This window comes from Echiichthys vipera (genome assembly GCF_963691815.1).
Source record: "Echiichthys vipera genome assembly, chromosome: 8".
In the NCBI taxonomy this organism is placed as follows: domain Eukaryota; kingdom Metazoa; phylum Chordata; class Actinopteri; order Perciformes; family Trachinidae; genus Echiichthys; species Echiichthys vipera.
Window position 1 is genome coordinate 9,890,539 of NC_139833.1, and position 24,283 is coordinate 9,914,821.

Sequence of the window (24,283 nt, forward strand, 5' to 3'; positions counted from 1 at the left end):
GTGTCTACATAAATATAAACATGAACACAAGCAAACAAAACATATGGCATTGAATTATATACATGAAATATAAGTGAGTGTGTTTGTATGACCAGTGCAGGTGGTAGTGTGCATGTTAAAGTGTCCATTGAAAAAAGAAAGGGGGGGTTAATATAACACCTGTGATTTGGGAACGTTAATATAACGTATGAGTTCCAGATGTCGTTAATATAACTAATGACAGTTAAGTGTCTTTAACAGAATTCAAAAGCCTGGTGGCAGAGGGGAAGATCCTCCAGCATCTGGACTACGTCAGGATCCTGTTTGTGGACTTCAGCTCTGCATTAAACACAATCATTTTTTTGAGGCAGCAACTGCAAATGCTCTGTCACCTTTCTTCTGTTGTTCAGGTTCTCAAACCACTAGCACTCAGCTACATTTTTCTGCAGTATGCCTATAGTCAGATAGCTGGAATCTGAGGACCCCAGGTGGTTTGTTGAGGGAATTAAAAGTTGTTATTGTTCACTGTAATTTCCCTCACTTAGCACAGAGGGTGTATGATAAAGTCATTTTGCACACTCATAGTGGACATAATAGTTTTTATTAAATACATTTGGTGGTCTAACTTGGATGTTATTCGTGAGAACTACAAGACTGCAACTCCCAAGTAACCCCTTGTGACGTTTACCCAACATGCAGTTCGGCTGTGAGACGATAAGGCAAGATGGCGACTAAAATAAGCAAAGAAAGTGCTCCTCCTTTTGATTGTCCAACATGGTGAGAAAACGCACATGCTAAAGTTGTAACTGTTTGTTTGTATTGAAATACCAGATGCACACGGGCAAAGCGGCAGCAACATATTCATATAACTGACTTTTTACTCTTGTAGTCATAGTAGTGCTAACGTTAGCAACCAAAGCTAGCCAGCAAGCTAACCCACTAACGCTGCCTTTAACTTTGGTGTTGGGTTTTTCCCCACCGTTATGTTCACGAATATGCGTCACATGTTTGATTTTAAGATTATCAATTATGCACAGAGGGCTTTGAATGATATAGATATGATATTGTAACATTTAATTTGTCCTGTTCTGTGATACATTGCTGTAAACGTTTCAATGAGCTGACTAACGTTAAGGTTACGGGTCATCCAAACGTTAGTTTTTAATGGATGAATGTGTATTTATCGCATGTAATGAACTTATGCTGGAAATCCTTAAACACTTCAATTTTAGTCAGGTGCTTGGATTTTGAATAAAGTGCTTGGAATATAGCTGATAGATGATGACATACATCACATAAACCAGATAAAAGAATAGCTGCATATTTGAGAGACTGAAAACAAGCATTTTTCTGACATTTTTGCAAGATAAAGGTCTTTTGATGATCAATATACAATCAAAATAGTTGGTTACTATATATATGTTGGTCTACTAGTCGACTAATTTATGCAGCTCTAAAGGCGAGTCTATTTAAAGCTTCAAAACATAATTTTGGTTGTCAATATAGCACAATAACCTCTTATTTAATGTGATGAGCACTACTCTGTCACAGCTCTATGGTGCTGAAAGTGCACCTTGAAATGTGCTTGTATTTGACTTTGGAAAAGATGCAGGAACCCTGAATGATTAACATAGCACAAATGCCAGAAACATAGACAGTCTAAAATGTTTTCAAACTGTTTCCTTTCAGGGCAGGCAAGCCGCCACAGGGTCTCCATCTAGACGTGATGAAGGGAGACAAACTGATGGAGGTACGGAGGTTGACTATAGGTCAAAATGGCCTGGCCATCAGATTATTGTAAACTCACGTTTTAGCATGCAATGGGTAATATTATGTGATGTAAGTTAGTTGAATGCACCAGATACGAGCCTGACAGTCCACTTTGTCCCAAATGTGTTGCACAGTTGGGATTTTCTATGACTGCACAGGCTTCAAATGGTGCAAGAGCAGCATCAGCCCTGAGATTTAAGCTTTTCAGTGGAAAGAAACACTGTTAAAGTTATGGCTCAGAAGCACAGAGACATTGCAAACTGTTTACAGTCTTTTCAACTAGTTGTTTGAATGACCATGATTCACTGAAACTGTCTTCTCCCCGTAGAAACTGATAATAGATGAAAAGAAGTATTACCTGTTTGGGAGGAACCCAGACTGGTGCGACTTCACCATCGACCATCAGTCATGCTCACGTGTCCACGCTGCCCTGATCTACCACAAACACCTGAAAAGGGTCTTCCTCATAGATCTCAATAGCAGTAAGACATCCTTCACAATCACACGTTGCGTTTAGAACCAGTGTAATGTGGCTGCATTGATATCATCTTAGCTAAGATGATGATTAAGAGAAAAAAAAAGCCCTTATGTAGCACTCTATAAATTGGCTTATTTGAAGCTACCGCACTTAGGTAATAACTTGCTCTTCTGATTTGTACCCTAATTGTTGAATGCACTTAATGGAAGTTGCTCTGGACAAAAGCGTCAGCTAAATGAAATGAAATGTAATATCAAGATATTAATACTTTACAACACAGCAATAAAGCAGACAGATAATAGGTAGCATTTTTTATTTTTCATTTATTTCAGGCAGCATTCATTACAATAGCATTTGCACAAAAACGGCAACATTTGAATGCAATTTGTGCCTGAAAAGGAGTGGAAAGAAGAAATAATCTTGTGTATACCTCACCCCCTTTTTCTCATCAAGTGTCTTAAACAGAATGTGTATTGCCACTTCCTGAATTTATGCAAGTAAATGTAAATAAACAAAAACACACAAAAAACAACACCTTACATAATGTTTAGGTATCTGATCCACTTGAAGTAACTGAGAATCATTATTATACTTTTATATTCGATCATAATGGCGATTAGCAAAGCAAGATGATGATAAACCAATAACAAACAAAAACGCAATACATATGAATGTCAGGACAACAAGTCCAAGATGGTAGTGAAGACACCTGCAAAGAAACATTGTTACCTGGCGAGGAAATATACATTAAAGCTAAAACCAAAGTTGATTAAAACATATGATAAAAATGCTAAACTTTATCTGGTTCAGGCTTTGTTAATGTGAGATTTTCTAGTAATTTATGTTTTGGATCATTTATATTTATTTTAATATTTCACTTTTCCCTTTGGAAAAATTTGATGGACAATCCCTTTTCAACATATATTGCCACAATAATGTAACTAAACTTAAACTATAAATCTTCTTTTACTGTCACCGTAGCACATGGTACTTTCCTTGGACACATCCGTCTGGAAGCACACAAGCCTCAGCAAGTTCCCATAGACTCTACGATATCTTTTGGGGCCTCAACAAGGACCTACACCATCAGAGAGAAACCCCAAACCCAAGGCACCGCCGGCACAGGAGACAGTAAGACAGGGGATGATGAAGAGCTGAAAGGACTGCTTGGACTTCCGGAGGAAGAGACAGAGCTGGAGGTAAATTTCTTCACAATAACAATATTCTCAAACGTGGCCTAAATATAATATATTTTTTATTATATTATTTTTTTTGCCTACACATCACTGTTTCATGTAGACTGCTAATAGACACACAACAATGTTTTAAACGTATTCTATTCTAGTTTTCAGTTATTTTTGAGGATATATTTATGAATTGTAATATGTATAACATGTTGTTTTAATCCTCACTGACTATCACATGTATAAGCAGTATGAATGCAAAATACCCTCCAAAATTGAGGAACATTAACATTAGCTTTAGTGACTATAGGCCCTGCTTTATGCTTATTAATTAACAAGTAGTTATCTTTACTTTTCCATTTTACGCTGTTCCCTTTATGATCCTGCTCGGTCTCCTATAGATATATTGCTGTGTTGTAAAATAGTAATATTTCAATTACACACATTTCCTTTGCCAGAACCTGACAGAGTTCAACACAGCTCACAACAAGCGCATATCTCTACTGACAATTGAGGAGGGTAATCTGGAAATCCAGCGGCCTAAGAGGAAACGGAGGAACTCCAGGGTTACCTTCAATGAGGAGGACTCCATCATTAACCCAGGTACAAATCAACATGAAGGTGGTATTAAAGTTAACACAAAGACCATACCTTGAAATAACTTAACTCAAATAGTCCTTTTGTAAATTATTTTAATATTCTTGTGTGGAAGTTTTACAGCATGTTACCAAGAAGGAAATTAATTAAGTTCAGAATAAGACTTTTACAGACATTAAGTCATTTAAGTTTAATTAGTTCGATTGAAAGGATGTGCAGTTCCATTTTTCAAGAGAAGAAATGCAGTCCTCACAAATTGTGACCCTATTTTGAAATACTTGCAGAGGATATAGACCCCTCGGTGGGACGATTTAGAAACATGGTGCAGACTGCTGTCGTCCCCATCAAGGTAAGTTTTGGATTTGTCATTTAAAATGTGTGATTCCCTGTATACATTTAAGTGTGTTGAACAATAACGTGTAGCTCAGCAGGCGAGCATGGCGCCACTATTGTTGTGTGGTTCTGATCTGAGCTCAATCAAAAATAAGTAGTGTACTCGTATAGTGTTAAAACGTTGATAATTTGCCTTGTGTCCAGTACATCACATGCAAAGATAGTAAATTTGTAATGTCAAGTGCAAGTGACTTAGTGACTGGCAAATGTATGACTTGTGAAGTTAATACTCTCTCATTACTGCTGCAGAAACGCAGATCAGAGGGCCACAACACTCTGGGTCTTGATGACCTGACTTCAAAGCGCATGCATGGCTACAGCTTGGGCGGTGGTCTCTATGGGGACTTGCCTCCCACCAGTCATGAGAACCAACCAACGGGGGCTCCAGGAGGCGCTGCAATGCAGGGAGGGCTTCCGCTGCCATTCCCCAATCCGGCGCCAGAGGTGGACCTGGCCCCAGAGGCTCCCCAGCCCCCTGTCACACTCAACCCCACCCCTGTCACAGCCCCCTACCTACCAGAGACCCTCAACGAGCCACGCAAAAAGAAGTATGCCAAAGAAGCTTGGCCGGGCAAGAAACCCACCCCTTCACTACTCATCTAAACAGTTTCTTAAAGCTGCTGACTCTCAGGTTACCAGCAGCTACATCAGGGACTGTGACCTGGCAGAGGTGGAGTCATTCACTTCTCAGTCTTCTTTTTTTTATTTGTTGTGTTACTCATTGTCATCATAAAAAAAAGCACCAACTTTCTTGTGGTCTGTCACAAGATATCATCTACATTAACCTCTCTAAACAGATTCTGCATGTGAAAGCAGAATATGTAGGCAAAGGGACAGGATATTGGTAGTGGAAGTGGTCAGGTTTCCGTTTGTAGTCTGAGTACTCTTTTACCAATCACGCCTGGGCAGGCTTCAGCTGCATGCAGGTAAACAGTCAGAACGGCATGCAAATCACGGAACCCATTGGCTATTGTCTGACGTCGATTTAGCTTTTTGTTCCTATTTACCACAAACGCCACTTGGAGGAAGTCTTGGCCAGGATATCCACTGATTACACCGGAAAGCCCGAAATATTAGCTATTACCCCCGAGGCTTATCTGCCTTTGAACAAAAAGCCGATGGGTTCCATATTGCCAAGCCAGCGGTTGATAAGTTGGTCAGAATGCGGCAGAAACTTGCTGACTGCAAACACATTGCTGTAAATTTAGAGGGGTCATGATTCTCCAAATCCACGATTCAATGTGATTTTAAACGTTTTTTCAGCACCGAGGACTATGCCGTTGTTAGACTATCGAGTCTTGATTTAGTAAATGCCTTGACAACTGTTTACATTTCCAGGAGCATCTTCAAAAAGATAGGCTACATGGTATCAAGTGTGATATAACCGCCATATCTTATGATACTGGTAGAATTACCCATCCTGCTTTTGATTTCCAGTGACTGAAATACCGAGCTCTTTTCAATTAATTTTTGATTCAGAATTGAAAGTGGGACACCCCTGAAATTTACAGGACTTGGCAGTTAGCGTTTGAGTCTCAAAGTGGCGGTTTCATATGTTTGCCTGTCAGTAACAGGCTAAATGGATATGATGGTTCATGAGTTATGCTTGGATGTAAAGATGCGTTTTCTTTTCTACTAAACATGTTTCAACATTTGTTTTCCACTCTGGTGTTTTGATAATGCTGTTAAACAAATGGCAAAAGTACTTTTTATATAAAATATTTAACTGTGAGAAGCCAGGAGAGTTGGAGAATCCAGCCATTAATTCCGTTTCTATCAAAACACAGGACTGCTTTTTATTTTGAAAACCTATTGATATAATGTGAAACATTTCCATTACATGTAGAACAATATGACGTCAACTGAAGTGTCTTGTATTTGTCCAACAAGCCACCAGATGGTGACTCGTGCGCAACCGTCAGTTTTCAGTGAGGTTTGGCTGCAGACTGGCAGGTACCATTTTTATGGCCTGTTGCACAAACCTGAACCTTTCCGAAAACTACACGTGGTATCCCATTAAAGTGGTGCTGTAAGCTTTTTCATTAGGATTCCTCTGCAGTTAAAAGCCATTTGTGCTGTCCAAACAGTACTTTGATCATATTTGTCTGTTGGCTTTTCCCCAGTATACTGATTTATCACAGCATCAGTGTGCTGTCGATACAATCATTTTACCGTTTTCTATGTTAGCAATTGATTGGATTGTTATTTAGTAACAGGATATAGCAAAATTGGAATGGCAGCACAGTAACAAATGCCGGCTCTGCTGCAAAATAAAAATGTGGTAAAAGGAGAAGGGTTTGTATTTAGTATGTTTTAATGGTCATGTAGCGTGTTTATACCTTTCACAGTACAGTGCGTTTATACAATATACTGTTCATGTTTAGTTTGCCCTGAACTGACTTGAGACATAGGAACTGTCTTTTCACAGTAGCAGAAAATCATATTTAGCCGTGTCAAACTGGTGGAACCCTTTCTGATTGATTCATACATAGGACCGGGCAGTGTTGACATGACAATGCCAGTACCAATACCAGTGCCCTTCAAGTGATACTGATACAGTACTTCATTTGATAGTTTTTTTCTTTTTTTTCTACTGTCTTTGATACCCATCGTGTGAATGCAAGCATTCAGTTTTGTAAAATGCTTCTACCACCACTCCTTCCAATCCATACATTACATTTTGAAAGCGACAAAGGCGCTCAACTTCACCGTACCACAGGCTTTATGGGTTGTAGGTGCTGCGGTAGTTTTTTCTAGATCTGCGTACAAAAAGTATTGAATGCAGTTCAACCTTTGATGCTACTGGGTTATTTTGGTTGACATTTTAAGGGAATTTGCACCGATACCCAGCCCTATTCATACAGAGTGTACTACCAAGTGTAAAAGTCCCATGAAATGGTATTGTTACTTTTTTGGGGTAATTTTTGCTGTTCAAATGTTGGTAGTAGAGAGATGGGAGAAAAGCTGCAACTGAAGCCCTCAAAGGCAATCACAACCAGTACATTGTGGTCACTTTGTATAGTTTGCATCTTAACCACAAGGCCACCATGACACCTCTTTGTATTCCCTTTTGAAAGAGGTTGTTGTGGGGACATTAGATCATAAACTATCATTCTTACTGTAAACAAAGGGAGTAGTTGTTATGGTAAGAAAGGCAGGTAGCGTTTGATCGAACATGCAAAGGGATCAGATAGCCTTAATGGTTGGTACAGCATGAGGTCACCAGTAAAGATGCACTGTGTGTATGGACATTGACCATTTCATGGAATCTTATGAAGGAAAGGTTCGAGATCAGAGGTCGACAAAATGGGAGGTGTTTCACGTTTACAAACTGTGCTGGTGACAGTGTTTGTCCTTGTGGGAGTGTGGATTTTGTAATCATAGGACTGTAAATAAAAAATGAATTACTTTTGATTCATAACTCTGCAGCATTTTCAGCCGTGATTAAATAACGTTGCATTACATTTGCTCTGATACTAAATGTATTACACGAAGGGTTCTCTGAAGGCAAGCAAACAGCATAGACTGAGAACAAAGGTGATCCAGTGTGAGAGTGTATTGTTTTGCATACCACACCTTCAAGACTTTTCTCTGGAGATGAACATTATTGACCAGATGCCCCAAGAGGACTTTGGACCTGGTTCAGATGAGTTCATGTGGCACAGACACATTTCTTTCCTGACAGGCAAAAGCAAATCTTCACACAACCACTGTATACTTTTGTTAATGGTTAAATCCTGTTCGTAGACTTAAAATCCAACTTTCACACGACCACTTCATGAATATGAATGAAGGCAGACAAAATGTCAATGTGCTCTAAAATGGGTCAACTAGACCTTTTGCTGCTTTGACCTAACTCAGCAATCAACCATTACTAAAGCTGAGAACCACCAAATATATTAAAGTTTATCATGCGTTAACAAATGAGGAAAGGAAAATGGTATTTTTCAAACATTTTGTATTTATTTAAAACTCACATTAAAGGTCCTATTCCCTTTTCACTTAAAGTGCAAACATTAAGTCATTAAAACAGTGAAAAAATGATTTCAAAATACAAATGCTACATTCTTTTCAGCAACTAAATACATTACAATTCATAGTTTATCATTGTCTTTGTGATTTTATTTCAGTCTAGAGGTTTAGTAAAATATTAGAAATGACAATACTTCAATCCCTCGAACTTTTACTTAACTGAGTACTGTATTTTCCTGGTTAATAGCATTTCCCACATGTATCTCCTTTACTCTTGTGGGTCTACAGGTTTGATCTTGATGTGGATGCCGTTGAGTGAGCGAAGCACTAGTCTAGGAATTAACTTTGGCTCGTGAGTGGGGTCCTCTATCAGCTGGTACCTCTTCAGTGTCAGGGCTGTGGCCACTTTCAGCTCGTTCATGGCGAAGTTCTGACCAATGCAGTTTCTGAGTGAGGAAAACAAAAAAAATGAGGAATGTGATAATATATTAAAAGCTTTTAAGCAACATCTTAAAAGGACGACATGAGAAAAAGGGTTGTTTTATGGTAAAGAAAATCAAATCAAGTCAGTAATTATCTTTGAATGTGGACTGACATTATAATAATAATAAAATAGTGTGGACAAAAGGTTATGGCACTCGCCCTGCAGTAAATGTGGATATGATGAAGCTTGTGATGATCAGTTTTTTTAGGCTTTAGGCATATGATGGCGAGACCAGACACACACACACACACACACACACACAAACACTAGGCGCCGACACGCTTGTGTTTACTGGTCACACCTGTTTTGCTTCCAGAACGCCGCCATGCTATCTAAAATCTGATGCAGCATAATGTCGGCGTTGTTTGGTTCAGTGTTCAGTTCGTTCTTCTTTATGGCAGTATTATGGAATCTCTTATCTCTTGTTTATTACCTCATAATAACACTGTATTGTGTTGGGGAAAAGCGGTTGATGGTTCTAGGTTACACATCCACATACTGCAGAATGTCAGATAAATGATTTGATGAATGACAAATCAGACAAACCGTTGCTGTAACCCCAGTTTTCAGTGAACCAATCACACGGTAACATGTCATGACAAACCTTGGACCGGCAGAGAAGGGCACGAATGCATGAGGTGACCTCTTGGAGACATTCTCTGGTAGAAAGCGCAGTGGGTCATAGACCTGTGTTGACACAGGGTGGAAAAAACAAACACCGGTGTGTCATACATGAATCATACATTTTCTTCATTTGGCTACTGGAGGATCATCTTGACTTACATTAGGGTTTTCCCAGACAGTTGCATTCCTGTGCGTTGCAAACACACTTGTTCCAACATGACAACCTACAAATAAAGGGAAAAAAGGTGTATTTTGGTTTAGGATTGTGCAAAGACCAACATTTAATATATTTAAGTGTCTGAGACATTATTATATAGGTTGAAAACAGGGAAATGAAAAATAAATAATTTTAAGTATTGACAATGTGCTATTTTTGGCATGCATTTCTATTTTTCTGTATCTTCATCAGCTATGTACAATTAGGCTATAATTGATGTATGATTCATGTATGAGTGATTATAATTCCTCACAAATTCACTTTAATAACATTACTGGCATACATGCTATTTTTACCATCACCATCAAAGTGTGGCATGGCAATATCAAAAACTTCACTCACTGCAGAGCATACTGCGCCCTGCTTTAGTTGGCCCTATTGTATCATAATGTGTTATGTTTAGTTTTCATACCTGTATGGAAGTTTGATTTACTGATGATAAAATATCAGATGTGTTGACATCTAATAAGTAGGCCTACATGCTTACAGCCGTGAATGCTTCTTTGCAATAAGAGTCAGGTCACACGCAGGTGCAAGCAAGGTGAGCTGCCGTTCACACACTGGGTTAAATGTTAATATGTGCCTTACTTTGTGCAAGTCTGGCTTTGTAAGACAAAACTAAGGATGAAGGTCCGCTATAAAAAATCCATATGAGACACAAAGAAGTTAATATTTCATCTTTTACAAGAGGGGGTAAAAGTAACTACGTATGTGACGGTGTGCTGTTTTATCGCTGTGAACATTAACTACAAACCTTTTGGCAAAGTCCTTCCATCAATGAAGGTCATGGGTTTGGTGGTCGTTCTGGACATTCCTGGTACAGGAGGGTAAAGGCGGAGGGATTCTTTTATGCACATTGTAGTGTATGGGATTTTACTGAGATCCTCCCTTAAAATAAGACAGACGTGTTAGCTGTTAATGTCCTGACTCAGGCTAAAGTTCACCTAATGTTTTCAACATGTAAGCCTACCACTCCATGGTGTCTTTGCCATCCAGCACTTGAATGATCTCCTCCCTGCAAATCTTCTGGTGTTCTGGGTTGCAGGCCAGAGAGTAGAGGATGAAAGACATGCCGCTGGCTGTGGTGTCATGGCCCTCAAACATGAAGGTGTCCACTTCTGCTCGTAAATCTTCATCTGACAGACCCCGCTCCTTCTCATCCTGAAGGTGAGATAAAAGACAAAAATATAAATATAAAATTTGTTAATGCACTACTATGTCTTATACTACTACTATCTATTTTATTTGTAAAGCACAACAAGTTCTCTACTTTACAATCAAACCATAATAAAAGAGCATATAAAATACAGATAAGAAGATAAAGAATAATGACAGGTTGGAGTAAGCACGTCTGGCGGCTTGTTTACTGGATCAAAGGTGTAAACAGATACAGAAACGTAGAAACAAATAGACGGAAACATGACTATGGTCAACTTACTGAGTGGGCTGGAATGACTTAATGACAAAGCTGTTTTTCTAGCTTAATGTTTTACCTAAAGACAAGATAATCTTAAATCTTAGAGAGTGTCATCCCTCCCTTAGAGTGACTGATATCTAAGGTCAGAAAATCAACCTCGGGCTCAGGGATGTTTACAGCAAGCAGAAGCTTTGTAGGGCCAACATTGTCTTATAAGAGGACAAAAAGCCTGACTATTGCCTTTAATACCGACGGTCATTGATATGCTGACCATGAGAAAGCTCATACAGATCAACAGGAGCCTCCAGGGTTTTGGTGGTCGCACCGCTCAAAACTATTTATCCAGTGTTTTACAGCCAAAACAGTTGCGATCATAGGCTTAATGGTAGCAACAAAGCAGAATACAGCGGAGTGTGGTGGAGCTAACTTGGTTATTCTCACTATCTTGCAAATTCATGCTTTGACGGTTGGTATACTGCAAGTGCAGTTTACAGATGTGTGGTTTGTTACAGATATTATGACACTGAGCAAAATACAGGTGTCTATACATTTAACTTCAGTAGATTGGAGCCAATATCACACAACATACTTTTGCTAAGAGAAGGATGTCCAGAAAGTCCATGTTTCTCTTGGACTGTATGCGGTTCAGCTCCTTCTCCTCCTTGAGTGCTTCTTTCCTCTTTCTTATGATTTCCTCTTCAAAAGACAAGATAATGAATGAGTATTTGCAGAATAACTCTTAAAATACAGCAACTTGTAGAAACAGATAAACCATTATATACCATGATATTTCACAATTGTTTCAGATGTCATTAATCTGATTATCTGTAAAGATTGTACCTGTATGATTATGAGCTACTCTGCATGCCTTTCTGTATCTGAAGCCATGCGGGCTGAGGTAGAAAATTAGGTCACTGTGGTATGGAAAGGTCCTGAACCGCAGGTTAACCAGATAGCTGAGCTCATACACTGCTTTGATGTATGCATTTGTTCCGCTACAAAGAGAATGTAGGCAAACATTAGAAGTCCAACCTACTCCACTCGTGATTCACACAGATAAGGCGTTATACAACTGAGAACATGACAGAACTGAATTTATGGATGGCTGGAAAAGGTTTGCATTGGCTCACCTCTCAGTTTGACAGTTGCTGTCGTGGCTGAAGGCACACTTCAAGATGCTGTCTAGTGTCATAAGGCTCACATGTCCAAACAATTCAAAGGACTCGTCGGTGTTTGCATAACTTTCCCATTTGTCCTGGCAACAGTGAGAGAACAGATGTGACATCTCCGCATGAGATGGAAAGAAAACTGCAACAGTCTTTAACTCGACCTACTTTGGCCCAAAATATGTCATCTAGACAGCCCACATCTTAGCCTTGTGAGACCATCCTGATCTCGGGAGCTCCATTGGTATTTTAATCCGATCTGACCTGATCTAGACACATTTTCAGACAGCAGTATCACTTATTCTGTAAGCCGCTTGCTAACGCTTTTTTCTCTTGGATCCTTTTGATGGAATATGCACCTGAAACTGGGTCCTTTCTCTGTAAATGTGCTTTACACAAACAGCAAATATCATTGACCGACATGGTCTTTGTTTACTTATTATGAATTTTAAATTACAAAACTAAACAGCAAAATGTCAGCTAGGATCGGCTCCACCCTCCCTGCGACCCCGATAGGAACAAGCAGTTGAAGATGAATGAACAACTGAACAGTCATTTACGTACCAGCATAGTTTTAGTAGAGTCTGACATCAGTTTTACGTATGGTTTCAGAACGTCATAATGGAAACCTGGGGTCAAGAGCCTTCTGTGCCGAAACCACTTCTGACCTTTTGACACCAATAAGCCATCACCTGAAGACAGAGACAGACGGTATGTGTGCCAGTGAGTAAAAACGCTTTAAGACCAACTCCAGATAAGTTTTCCCCACATAAAAATTAAAAAGTGTCACCACATCTACTCTTTCTCCCTCAGTGAGAAATTCTGAGGATCTGGCCTCACCCCACCCACTCCTGCTTGTGATAGGTTGTGCTTTGGTGACTGCCTTCTAGCTTCTCTGAAATAGCAGGGTAAATCAGGATGGCAAAAACACTGCTGTGCACTTAAATGGGAGAGTGGCAGATGTATCAGTGGCAGTGGCTTACAGCTATGATCGCAGCGTGGATTCGCTTTGTACTGACAGTCCCCTCTGCAAGGAGGTTTCAGGTTCCTTTGCCGGTGTGTTGAAATCATTCCTCCACCGAATAGTGTTTCCCGTATTAGATAGTGTTTGGTTTAAGGATTAGTACAAACTCAATGCATGAGGTACGTTTGAATCCCAAATTTCAGACAAATGCACAAACATCTAATTCTTCAGAAGGGGAATGTGAAGACGGCTCTCTAGTGACAAACTTACATCAGCTACAAATCAGTATACTCAGTGTCAGACATTTTAGAGGTCATAAACATGAGAAAAATCTATAATAAATCATCATGTTGTAGGAGAAAGGAAAAGCTGTCTTACCAATCCAAGACTCAATGAACCTATATGCAACATCATCTTTGGGCTCTGTTAGGAAACAAACAAATAAAAATTATAACAAATATGTTACATTGACCATTGGTTCTACAAATGTACCCAATGTCCCTGTAGGGGATATAAAAAGCACTGAATTGATACACTGTTATAATGACGAGATAGTACAGATCAAAATAAATGCTCACACACCTGTCGATGCCAATACCGTTTTTATGTAATCTGGATGGTGAATGCTGACGAAACAAAGAAAGGGACCAAACCAAATCCGGAAAGCATAAGGGTACTGCTCTGCCCATTTCAAAACCATGGCAAAGTCAGTTCCATCTTGTTTAAACTGAAAGACAAATGAAAAGATGAAAAGACATTTACCACCTGCATGTCTCCCATGTGCAGTGTTATTTGAATCATCTACTTGACAGGCATGGAAGTTAACCTTAATGCAGCTATATTCAGAATATTTTTGCTGCTTTAGTTTGCGCCAGTCGGCCCTGTTGAAGTTCATGTGAGGGGAACTGAAGTCCTTCTATACTCTTGCGAAATCCACCAGACTCTATTGACTAAAACTACAGTTTTAAACAGCAGAACGCGGGAATTGCTGGTCTACATTTCATTTGATCGGTTTTGTGTGTGTTGTTGCGTGGCTTTGTTGTTTTTAAAATGATTAAGAAATAAAACATGAAGCGCAACTCCCGTGTTCTGCGAAGGAAAATGATTTTGTCAGTGGAGTCTTGTGGCTTTGATGAGAGCATAGAACGGCTTCAATTACCCCTGCGTAAACAGGGCTGACTGATGGCAAGGTGTAGCCATATTCCAAATACAGTAAACTTAAAGAGGTTGTTTTTTTTTTTTTAGGTGAACCTTTTTTGGTTAAAATACTTGAAACCTGTGCCCCCATCCATAGCAGCACATTTCTTAGCTTCTGTTGCAGGGGTGTCAAAGTGATCCAGTGAAGGTCCGCTGTGGCTGCAGGCTATTATTCCAACCAAGCAAGAACATCGTAGCCGCTATTGCCCCTACTCATCATTGATCATGTTTGTCATAATTATTTTCATTTTCATGTTCTGTCACCCTGGGTGTGCGTGTTCCTGCTGTTCTGCTATGCAGACTGCCATAACATGTGGGTCATGTTCACATTACTATTTATATTGTTATAGTTACTGTTACTCGCTGGCTGCTTGCATCTCTGGAAGTGTGTCAGTCTCTCTGTCTTTTTTTGTGTTTCTCTCTTTCTCTCTCCCTTTCTTCCTCCCCAACCGGTCAAGACAGATGTCCCTCCTGCACAGAGCTGGGTCTGTCCGACGTTCCTGCCTGTTAAAGGGAAGGTTTTCGTTGCCACCGTACTCTATGGGGGAATTGCTGGGTCTATGCCTACTCTGTAAAGTGTCCTGAGATAACTTTTGTTATGATTTGGCACTATAAATAAAATGGAATTGAATTGAACACACCTGACTACTTACTCAATCACCTGAACTGCCTTCACAAAGTTGACTTGTTGGACCAGGTGTGTTTTTGATTGGTTGGAATAAAAACCTGCAGACACAGCGGCCCTTTACTGGATCAGTTTGACACATGTGTCAGGACTCCCGCCTGATTCTCCATACTGCGGCTGACTGCCATCTACTGTATGTACTTCAGCGACTATAACACCGTTGCTATCAGCCTATTATGAATCAGCTACACAAAGTTGCAGCTGTTTCTACATGACCGAATTACCTCTTTCACATGTCCAAACAGCCAATGTGCAGGTGGTCCAGGAAAAGCTTCAGTCTTTCGAAGCGCATCTCTTCTTTGGGCGAGCAGGGTAGTTAGTTTAAAGACGACGGCAACAAGGCAAAGCAGCGCAAACAAGTGATAACTCTGGATCCAGCCCAACTGAGACTTCACGAAAGCCTCCGTTGAACCCATTCCGCTTGAGCCCGAGATCCTCCCTGGAAGAGGAGAGATGTTTGAACACAACGAAGGTGGTGCACAACGATCTGTCACGTAATCACGGGGGGGAGTGGAGAACTGTTGGGGAAGCAGATGGTGGCTTCACGTGCCGACGAAAATAGAGGATTTTTGAGGTTAAAGGATTGTGACGAAACATTTAATTATATTAAAAGAAATCTTGCGTGTTTGTGAATGAATGGATGATGAGACACTATTTGATATTGAGCAGCATTAGTGAGCGTGCTGTTGTTCTGATGGGACTCACATCTGATTCATATTGTTCTTGTCATGTCAAGTTTTCCATTGTGACACTTTCCAGACCCTGTGCTTGTTATCAGTGCTCTGTGGTAACCTAGTCAATCTTTGAACTTCTTACTCAAATAAACATCTAGCACTAATAATAACAATGCAGTGCATATCAACATCTCTCTTATGAATTAAAGTATGATGGTCATTGCAAGAAAATCCATTTAACTTTTGGCAGATGAGCGAATTGCATTGACAGCCCGATTACAATTTTGGTTTTATTCAAGGACATGATCTCATAGATGTATACACAGCAGTGAGAACCAGCTGTTTAACACGTTTATGTGAGAATTTGCACTTGTTGCTGATGCATATACTGTAGCTCAACACCTATGCTGATGAAAAAGTGGAATAAATGCCACAGCATCAGAAAAACTGTGTGGGTGGAAGCCACAGTAAATTTCCTCTGAATTGGCTGTTGGACTACCTCGGATGTGTCAGCGTGATTTTAGTTGCCATGCTCAATCTAAACACTTCTGATGCATACAGAGTCTCTGATATGTGTTTTGATGAGCAGTAAGAGTGCAACCACGAAGGGGGTGCTTCATCTGTTCCGTATTGTTTGTATTTCCGAAGAAGTATTTTCCACTTATTTTCCTCAGGCACGATGCAAAAGGGCTTTATTCTTCTACTGATTATTTGGAACTCGTCCCCGTCTGCCTCAGGAAACCGTAAGTAACTTACTAAATCACTGATATTACACTGTAAAATGTTGTCTGGCAATACATTATTCATATTTGACATTCTTCAAGCTACCACTACTACTACCGTATAACAGAAATCTTATATTTTGGCAGAAACAAATCTTCAATTCTCGCTGGGATGTCAAGCTGTGATACCTTGTCATTATAACAGAAGTGATTCAAACTCTTTCAAATGGTTTTACAAGAAGGATGAACATAGCAACACAATCCGGATGTATTTTCAAGATAAGAGAGGAGTGGAATACCATCCTCAGCTCTTTCCCTCCAGAATGAAAGTTCATCGCAATGGTTCCTTGGTCATAGATGCTCTCACGGAGGACGATCTAGGCCTTTACTGGTGTGAAAATTGTGACTTTTGTAGGGAACACCCCAAAGTCATCGGAGTAAAGAAAGGTCAGAACTACTGTGATTGTCATCATTTGTTCTCTTAAAACTGAATATATGTAAAGTGCCCAACCGCTTTGTGTATCCACCCCTTTACATTTGCCAAAGCCCATCTTATATTCAAACAAATATCTTTTTTTCCCCTCAGAAATTCAGAAAAAAACTCATCAGACAGTCACACGGTACGTTATTGCAGGCAACAGCTTTTCTCACGAATGTCCGGCTGAACCGACTAAGTTAACATGGACTTTTGAAGCAAGTAACATGACAACACTCAAGGTACAAGGATCACAGTCATACTTTGTGACTTCCAATAAGTTTATACACATTGTAAATGTCACAAAAGCAAATGCTGGGAAATATACCTGCTATAAAAAGGAATGTGATGGACACAGGCAGAAGCTACTTACTATCAACTTGTGTGTAATTACAGGTGAGAAAAAAAGCACACACATTCAGTGTCTCACATCGAAATGATATGGTTTAACTTGGAATCTTTTTTGCCGTATTACAGTACACCACAGCAAGGATTCATCGGTGCCTTGTGCTGTGTTGCGTGACATGCAATTCAGCAGCATCAAACCAAACAGCACAATAAATGTGAAGGCAGGCACAAGGACGATACCAGTGCATATAGATCTGAATGGGTCTTTAAAGTGCAGTGAAAAGCAGATGTTTGATGGATACAGTGTAGTTAACAGCACTCATGGATCATCAAATGCCTCAAACAAAACAACAGGTGGGTGCTTTTGCTATATCTGTCTTTAAGGAGTTCATGGACCTAAATGATAGAAATTTCAATTCTTATACGTTTGGTTTTACAGATATACCTACAGGGCATCCGATTCCATATATTTTTGGAATATCAGCGGCCCTTACATGTCTTATTTTAATGGCACTTTTTATTTGCTACCTCAAACGAAGATTGGGGGAAGGTAGGATAAGCAGCTCTTTGTCTTATTGAATTTCCTGTTTATTGTTTGTTCAGTGGTCTGTTGCCTTGAAAGAGCAGTAGATGTTTGACACTGAGCTAGGCTCGTATATCCCCCCCCCCCCCTGATTTTGTTTCTGTTTCTATCACTTCAAAGTGTTTCCTGTTCATCTTTGTTGCCGTGGCTTGAATTGCAGGGTAAGTGTTAAATGATGATGATAATAATGATGGCATTACCTAATACTACATCTACCGTGCAGCAATAAACTAGCATGTATGTTGTTTCATTGGAGTAATGACTGCTTACTTTCCCTGCAGGTGGAAGAGGAGGCTTCAGTGGTTTATTCATCAATTGTCATCCAGGCAACAGACAATCCTGTGACTTACAGTGACAACAGTTGTGTGTATAGTGAACTTAAAGTATAGCGAAAGATTGAGGCAGTGGGTTGATTTCTTTTTTATTAGGAAGTTATAAGGTCAAATGATCCAAGCTGCAGCTATAATATGAGCTCACAGAATTATCTACACCAGGGGTAGAATGGTGTACCTTTTTATGGCGCATGCTATACAATTGCTAAGCTATTAAAATAATATTTATTAACATATTCATATATTTACATATGCACACGTTTTAATGGTAGACATACATTATTCAGCTTACCTATATCTGTCAATGTCTACCTTAGTGGTTACCTTATTTGTAGGCCAGTAAACCTATCATCAGTGTTGTGGAAATAAATGTGTTTTTTTTTTCAGAAATTGGCCTTTTTATCTTTGCTAATACTTTGTTGGATTCATGTTCATGTATATTTTAAGATATTTGTATTTTTTGGACAAAAAAAAAAATGTATCAAACAATAATTCGATTCCAATGATAGGTATACACCCAAAGTGGCCCTATGCACAATTGAACTATTAGATGTTTATCTTTAATACTAAAGTAAATTGAATTGATTGTACTTTTAACTTTAAACTCAAAGAACATTTTTGTATTTCTATAAATTTGGTCCTTTAAGGTACTATACTATTGGCTATTCTTAATATCAAAAACATTGAAATTCACTGATCTGATTTCTTTTCAAACAGTACAAATAATGTATAAAGCAATACAACTTATTTCCTGGCATTATTCAAAGAAATGTTTTAATAGAGATGGGGGATATAATTTGAGGGGGAAGTTCCTTTCAAGACATCATTGTGTCTGTACAACATAAATAAACTTTTTGTTTTCTATATGTGGAGTGAAACTGTTGATCAGATTAAGTTAAGGACCTAATTTAAAAAGGGGCACAAAAATGTTTTTTTTTTACAAGTTACAGGGAGGAAGGAGTATTTCGACCAGATGACACATCTGTTTATTTAAATTATTCATTTTTCTATGGTGAAAATATGTAAATATGTATGTTTTCTTGTGGTGTGTGCATATATACATACGTAGAATATTGTAAATAATAAGATATGATATAAATATGAAGCCATTTATTGTCATTATTATTATATAGTAGTGGAAAAGGGGGGTCAGGATTACATAAGCTTTTCAAGATTCAAGATTCAAGAAGCTTTATTTATCCCGAGGGAAATTATTTTGCAACAGTTTCAATACAAAGGTAGGAAAGGATCAGAGTAACAATAAGCATAAACATAAATCAAATCAAAATAAAGCTAACGTAAAATAAATCAAGCAATGAACTAAGTGTGACAGAGTGCAACAGACATCGTGGTTAAGCGTAGGTATATACAATATACAACAATACGCACTGTGCACTTTGCTTCATCCTATTCCTTTTCAGAAAGGGTTAAGTAATATTGTGATTTTGTTCCTTTAGCTTTTATTGTATTCTTTTATTTTTCTTTACGTGTTACGTGAAATAAAGCATTCATTCATTCGTACTCCAGTAGATGGCTGTAATGCGCCGCAAAGGTGGATGCGAACCGCCGCGAAAAAGCCAGAGGTAGAAAAGAAAGATGGTTTTCATTCATAGTTACCGGGTATTTTCACTCTGTCTCTGATAATAACCCGAACCATTGGACCCTTTTGTTTTTTTTTATTGGGTCTTTATTCCCACAGGTAGATATTTTTCTTCGTATTTAAGTGACTTAACGTCCAAACGTTTAGCGCAGTAGCCTGGGAAACACATTTACAGGGTGAGGCCTACCGGATCCTCGGTCTTTCCTGCGGCGGCTCTACTGAAGACGAACACACCGACTTTTACTCGGTGTTCCCGCAGCAAGTGAACAACTGCATTTTGTTGTTCGGGCTTTCTCAGGTAACGTTAATGAAGCACATTAACTTAACACGGGTTATCCATTGCTGTTAACCAACTTAAAATTAACTAAATGGATTAGATAGCTAACGTTAGCTCGCTACACTTAGGTAACACTGGTTGCCAGGTTACGTTAGCTTTCGTCATACACGTTCAAATTTGGAGTGACTCCGAGTTCGAAAGTGGCGTCATGTTGATCTATTAATGGGTATTCCGCTCGTGTTCCTTCGGCCAGAGGCGGTTCTAGAGTCTGTTTGGGCCCCAGGCAAAAATTCACAGGGGCCCCCTTAAACCAGCATCTATCACCAGTATCTTATAAATATTCTGACAACAACAAAAATCATCAAAATGTAAAAAACCAACTGTTATAGGTACTGTATCACCATTCGGACGCTCGTATTTGCCCTGTCTGGACCGATCTGCCGCACCTTCCGGTCTTTTCGTGAGTGCAAGTAGAATTAAATTACACACTTCTGAGAAACTACAAGTAAAATTTCATATTTGTACACGGGCATTTACATGGGAAATTAGTAAATTAAAGTGGCGTTGATAAAGCAGTAAGAACGTTTGGGCGATGCTCAGCCTGAGCGGCTCAGGTGGTGGTTTACATTCAAAATGGAAATTAAGAAGACATAACGGTATATTTTGGAGCTTTTAAAGCATGTCATTTTATTGTTATGAGTGAAATATGGTCCTGGAGGCTTTGACAACTTTGATGCTAATGTGGACGACCAGCAGTTCCCAGTGTTTATGGAGAGGAGCACACGGCTAATTGACCGGTGTAAGCGTCCTTTTGATGACCCTTGTAAACACAAAGATAAATTAGGCCGTTAAAACGATATATTGTTAAAAGGATAAGAAATTAGACTTTAGTTTAACACCGTTAAATGAACTCAAAACATTACACCATCATTCATATTCGTAGGTTAAACACAAAGTTTGATAGAATTTAGCCAAAAACTGTCCGACTGGTGAAACAGTTTCGCTACGTCAAAAGTGCACATTTGAGTTATTTTCAAAATATGAATATAAACATGATACAACTTGTAATTCAAGCATGTTAATAAGGAAGAACAATAAAAAAGAGAACATTAAAAACTTGGTAGGAGTTAGGTGGGGCAACCTTAGGGAGGTCAGGTCTCCTACTGTCAATGCAAACTTTGCGCGTTATCACTTCTGTAGTTTAAAGTTTGTCAGCCCCCCTACTGGCCTTGGGCACCAAGAAGTTGCCTATCTTGCCTGCTGACAAATGGCGCCTCTGCCTCCAGCACATAACGTTTCCTAGAAAATCAGGAGCCCCTGCCGTTACATAACGGTATGTGCCAGAGAAACACAGACTGCATACCACTTAAGGGATCAACATATGCATATGTACCATAGTGGCATGAAGCCAACTCAGTTAACGGGCTAATGTAGATATAACCCTGGCTAATAATATTTTCCTCCTTCAGATTCAATTACTTGCCTGAGAAAAGATGGAAGCGCCTCCTGTTACAGTGATGCCTGTCACCGGGGGCACGATCAATATGATGGAATACCTGCTGCAAGGTAAGCCAATGTCAGAACCATCCACAGCTGAACACAGATAATTAAACATTTGAAGAAAGTTATAACGTGGTTCCAAACCGGCTGTCATCATTGATATAAACATGCTGGAGACGAAATTATAAACTAATTTAAATACAATAGAATTCAACATTGACAAGCTAAAGTTGTATCAGCAAAAAACAATATCCCACAAGGGGGAGTGCTGTTGTACTGAATATCATCACGGCTGCCTGTGATTATATTCGGCACTACGGCTGAATCACAGCAACAGCACTACCGCTGGTGGCATGTTGTTTTTTGCTGATTACTGTTATGTTTGTGGAAGTTAGGTGACGTTAGCTTAGCTGTATTACCAGATCTTGCGAGAGTTTGTTATTGAGACAGAAACAGGTCTAAAAAAAAAAGTTAATTTTCTTTTGATCTGTCCATTTGTAAAACACCGTTTTGGTGTAATCTAGATATCAACGACTGATATTGGCCTACAACAAATATATTGGTGTCGGCGCAAATATTTTCCAATGTGTGCTGATATGAACATTTTCACAACACATAAAGTAAGCTGGTGGGGTAAATTAGACATTGAGTCATGTCATTACAAGCTCCACCCAGCAGAGTATGCAATATTGTTATTCTGAGTAAAATAACCCTTACATTGTTGTAACATAAGGTCCAAAGACTTATGAGTAAATGCCGTTGCAGCCACCCCACAAATGGTCAAAGCTATCAGCACAAAAATGACAGATGATAACATAAGCCACCATGTTCAAAGTAATATTAGGTATTTTTGAACATAAAACAGCAAACTTAAACAAGTTCAGCACTAGGCAGGCATGATGGGTAATGTTGGCTGACGCTATTAGTGCACATCACAGCTGAGCAGCACTGAGCAGACAGAGTTTCCGTGTCTTAACGGCAAGTTGAGTTTATCTGCTAACTAGTTTGTGCATGGCTGGAGAGTTAAACAAAATAACCCCTTAATTTTCCCTTTTCAATATAACACTAATATAATCCTGTCCCCGACTGACATGTCACTCATTCCCATCACACCTGTTGCTGTGTTAGAAAGGTAACGTAAGCCAACCAGCTGGCCAGTTTGTCAGAACAGTCACGCAGTAAGTAAACAGCAGCCAATCTCTTCGATCTCTTCCTGTTCATTTTGCAGGGATGCATTCTTTAGGTCATTTCATATATAGATGATATACAGTATATCACGATATGGCCTGTTTTTGGTAATTCAATAAATAAACTGTCTATGAAATACCCCAATGTCAAAGCCTATTTTTGTACACTGTGTGAATTATGCTTGACAAATGAAAAGTACCAAGTATTTTCTCATTTCAATAAGAATTTAGGTGCAAATGAACATAAAGTCACAAATGTTAAAGTAACGAATCATTCAACTGAAGTAAACATTGCCGTAACACAGTTCGGCCGCTTGTTTTTAGGCAATCCAACGGAAACAATATAGGAAAAAAGTATACGATAGGCATTTTTGTATTGTTTCAACGACATACAGTAGATCATCATATAACCCAGGCCTAGTTCTTAAAACAATATATTGGGCAGTCTAGATCATCATATCATGTTTGTATGTTGTTAATATATTTATGCATCTGCTTCTCTTTTCCTTATTAATTAAGGCAGTGTGTTAGACCAGGCCCTGGAAAGCCTCTTGCATCGCCTTCGAGGTCTGTGTGACAACATGGAACCGGAGACCTTCACAGATCATGAACTGGTTTATCTTCTGAAAGGCCAACAAGGAAACCCTTTCATTCTGCGTGCACGCCGCTCCCTCTCCCACCCCACATCACCATGGCACTTACGCTACCTAGGCCAACCTGAAGTGGGAGACAAGAGCCGGCATGCGCTGGTGCGCAACTGTGTTGACGTGGCTGCCTCTCATAGCCTTCCAGAGTTCCTCAATGAGATGGGCTTCCGCATGGACCACGAGTTTGTGGCCAACGGGCACATATTCCGCAAAGGTGCAATGAAAATTGTTGTTAGCAAGCTGTCACGCATCCTGGTACCGGGGAACACAGAGAACACAGAGCGTCTATCGCTTTCATACCTGGTGGAGCTAAGTGTGTTGGCTCCTGCCGGTCAGGACACTATGTCAGAGGATATGCGCAGCTTTGCTGAGCAACTTAAACCCCTGGTTCACCTGGAGAAGATTGACCCCAGCAAACAGAGACATTGAATGACAACAGTTAGAGGTTGAAGTCACCTCTGACTACCATGGACAAATTAGAACTTTTTGTACAATGTTTACATTTGATTTAAAATTAAAAACAGTTCAACTTTGACTTAACGATTACACTTCTGGTCAGTTTGTTATGTGAGCTGTAAAATGACTGCAATTAATACAAAATATTACTGCATTCCATCAGTTGCTACCAAAGCGTGGTCACAGAAGTTTTGACATGGTAATCTTGTCACTTTTTAATAAATTAATATTTGACATTTTTTTAAAGTCATTGCTAGTTCATTTAAATGTTTACATTTTTACCTGCAGAACAATACTCTCTGCAAAGAGGCGTTTACTACATTTTACAGAAGAAACAATAGTAATATGTTGTGTG

The 24,283-nt window shown here is 39.3% G+C and overlaps 3 protein-coding genes across 3 annotated transcripts; 2 read left to right on the top strand and 1 right to left on the bottom strand.

The window, feature by feature from the left end:
- Positions 1-697: 697 nt before the first annotated feature.
- On the top strand, positions 698-7,645 carry ppp1r8b (protein phosphatase 1, regulatory subunit 8b). The gene is made up of 7 exons (XM_083918768.1): positions 698-756; positions 1,669-1,729; positions 2,078-2,231; positions 3,209-3,426; positions 3,870-4,014; positions 4,293-4,357; positions 4,651-7,645. The coding sequence occupies exons 1-7, from the start codon at positions 704-706 to the stop codon at positions 5,002-5,004; spliced, it is 1,050 nt and encodes a 349-aa protein (XP_083774894.1). The 5' UTR covers positions 698-703; the 3' UTR covers positions 5,005-7,645.
- Positions 7,646-8,641: 996 nt separating this feature from the next.
- cyp4t8 (cytochrome P450, family 4, subfamily T, polypeptide 8) lies at positions 8,642-15,543 on the bottom strand (the record flags this gene model as incomplete). The annotated part of the gene is made up of 12 exons (XM_083917783.1): positions 8,642-8,819; positions 9,462-9,544; positions 9,641-9,705; positions 10,453-10,586; positions 10,669-10,859; positions 11,705-11,811; positions 11,956-12,110; positions 12,246-12,370; positions 12,846-12,973; positions 13,624-13,668; positions 13,828-13,972; positions 15,352-15,543. 12 exons carry the CDS (start codon positions 15,541-15,543, stop codon positions 8,642-8,644), a joined length of 1,548 nt encoding a protein of 515 aa, XP_083773909.1.
- Positions 15,544-19,906: 4,363 nt separating this feature from the next.
- Positions 19,907-23,901, top strand: med18 (mediator of RNA polymerase II transcription, subunit 18 homolog (yeast); the record flags this gene model as incomplete). The annotated part of the gene is made up of 3 exons (XM_083919122.1): positions 19,907-20,159; positions 21,608-21,704; positions 23,345-23,901. The coding sequence occupies exons 2-3, from the start codon at positions 21,632-21,634 to the stop codon at positions 23,899-23,901; spliced, it is 630 nt and encodes a 209-aa protein (XP_083775248.1). The 5' UTR covers positions 19,907-20,159; positions 21,608-21,631.
- Positions 23,902-24,283: the final 382 nt, after the last annotated feature.

Excerpts from the sequence above, each read along its gene's own strand:
- ppp1r8b (XM_083918768.1), top strand. The coding sequence starts at position 704 with ATGGCGACTAAAATAAGCAAAGAAAGTGCTCCTCCTTTTGATTGTCCA. Across the intron at positions 1,730-2,077 it reads AGGGAGACAAACTGATGGAG|AAACTGATAATAGATGAAAA; the intron begins GTACGGAGGTTG and ends TTCTCCCCGTAG. Across the intron at positions 2,232-3,208 it reads CCTCATAGATCTCAATAGCA|CACATGGTACTTTCCTTGGA; the intron begins GTAAGACATCCT and ends CTGTCACCGTAG.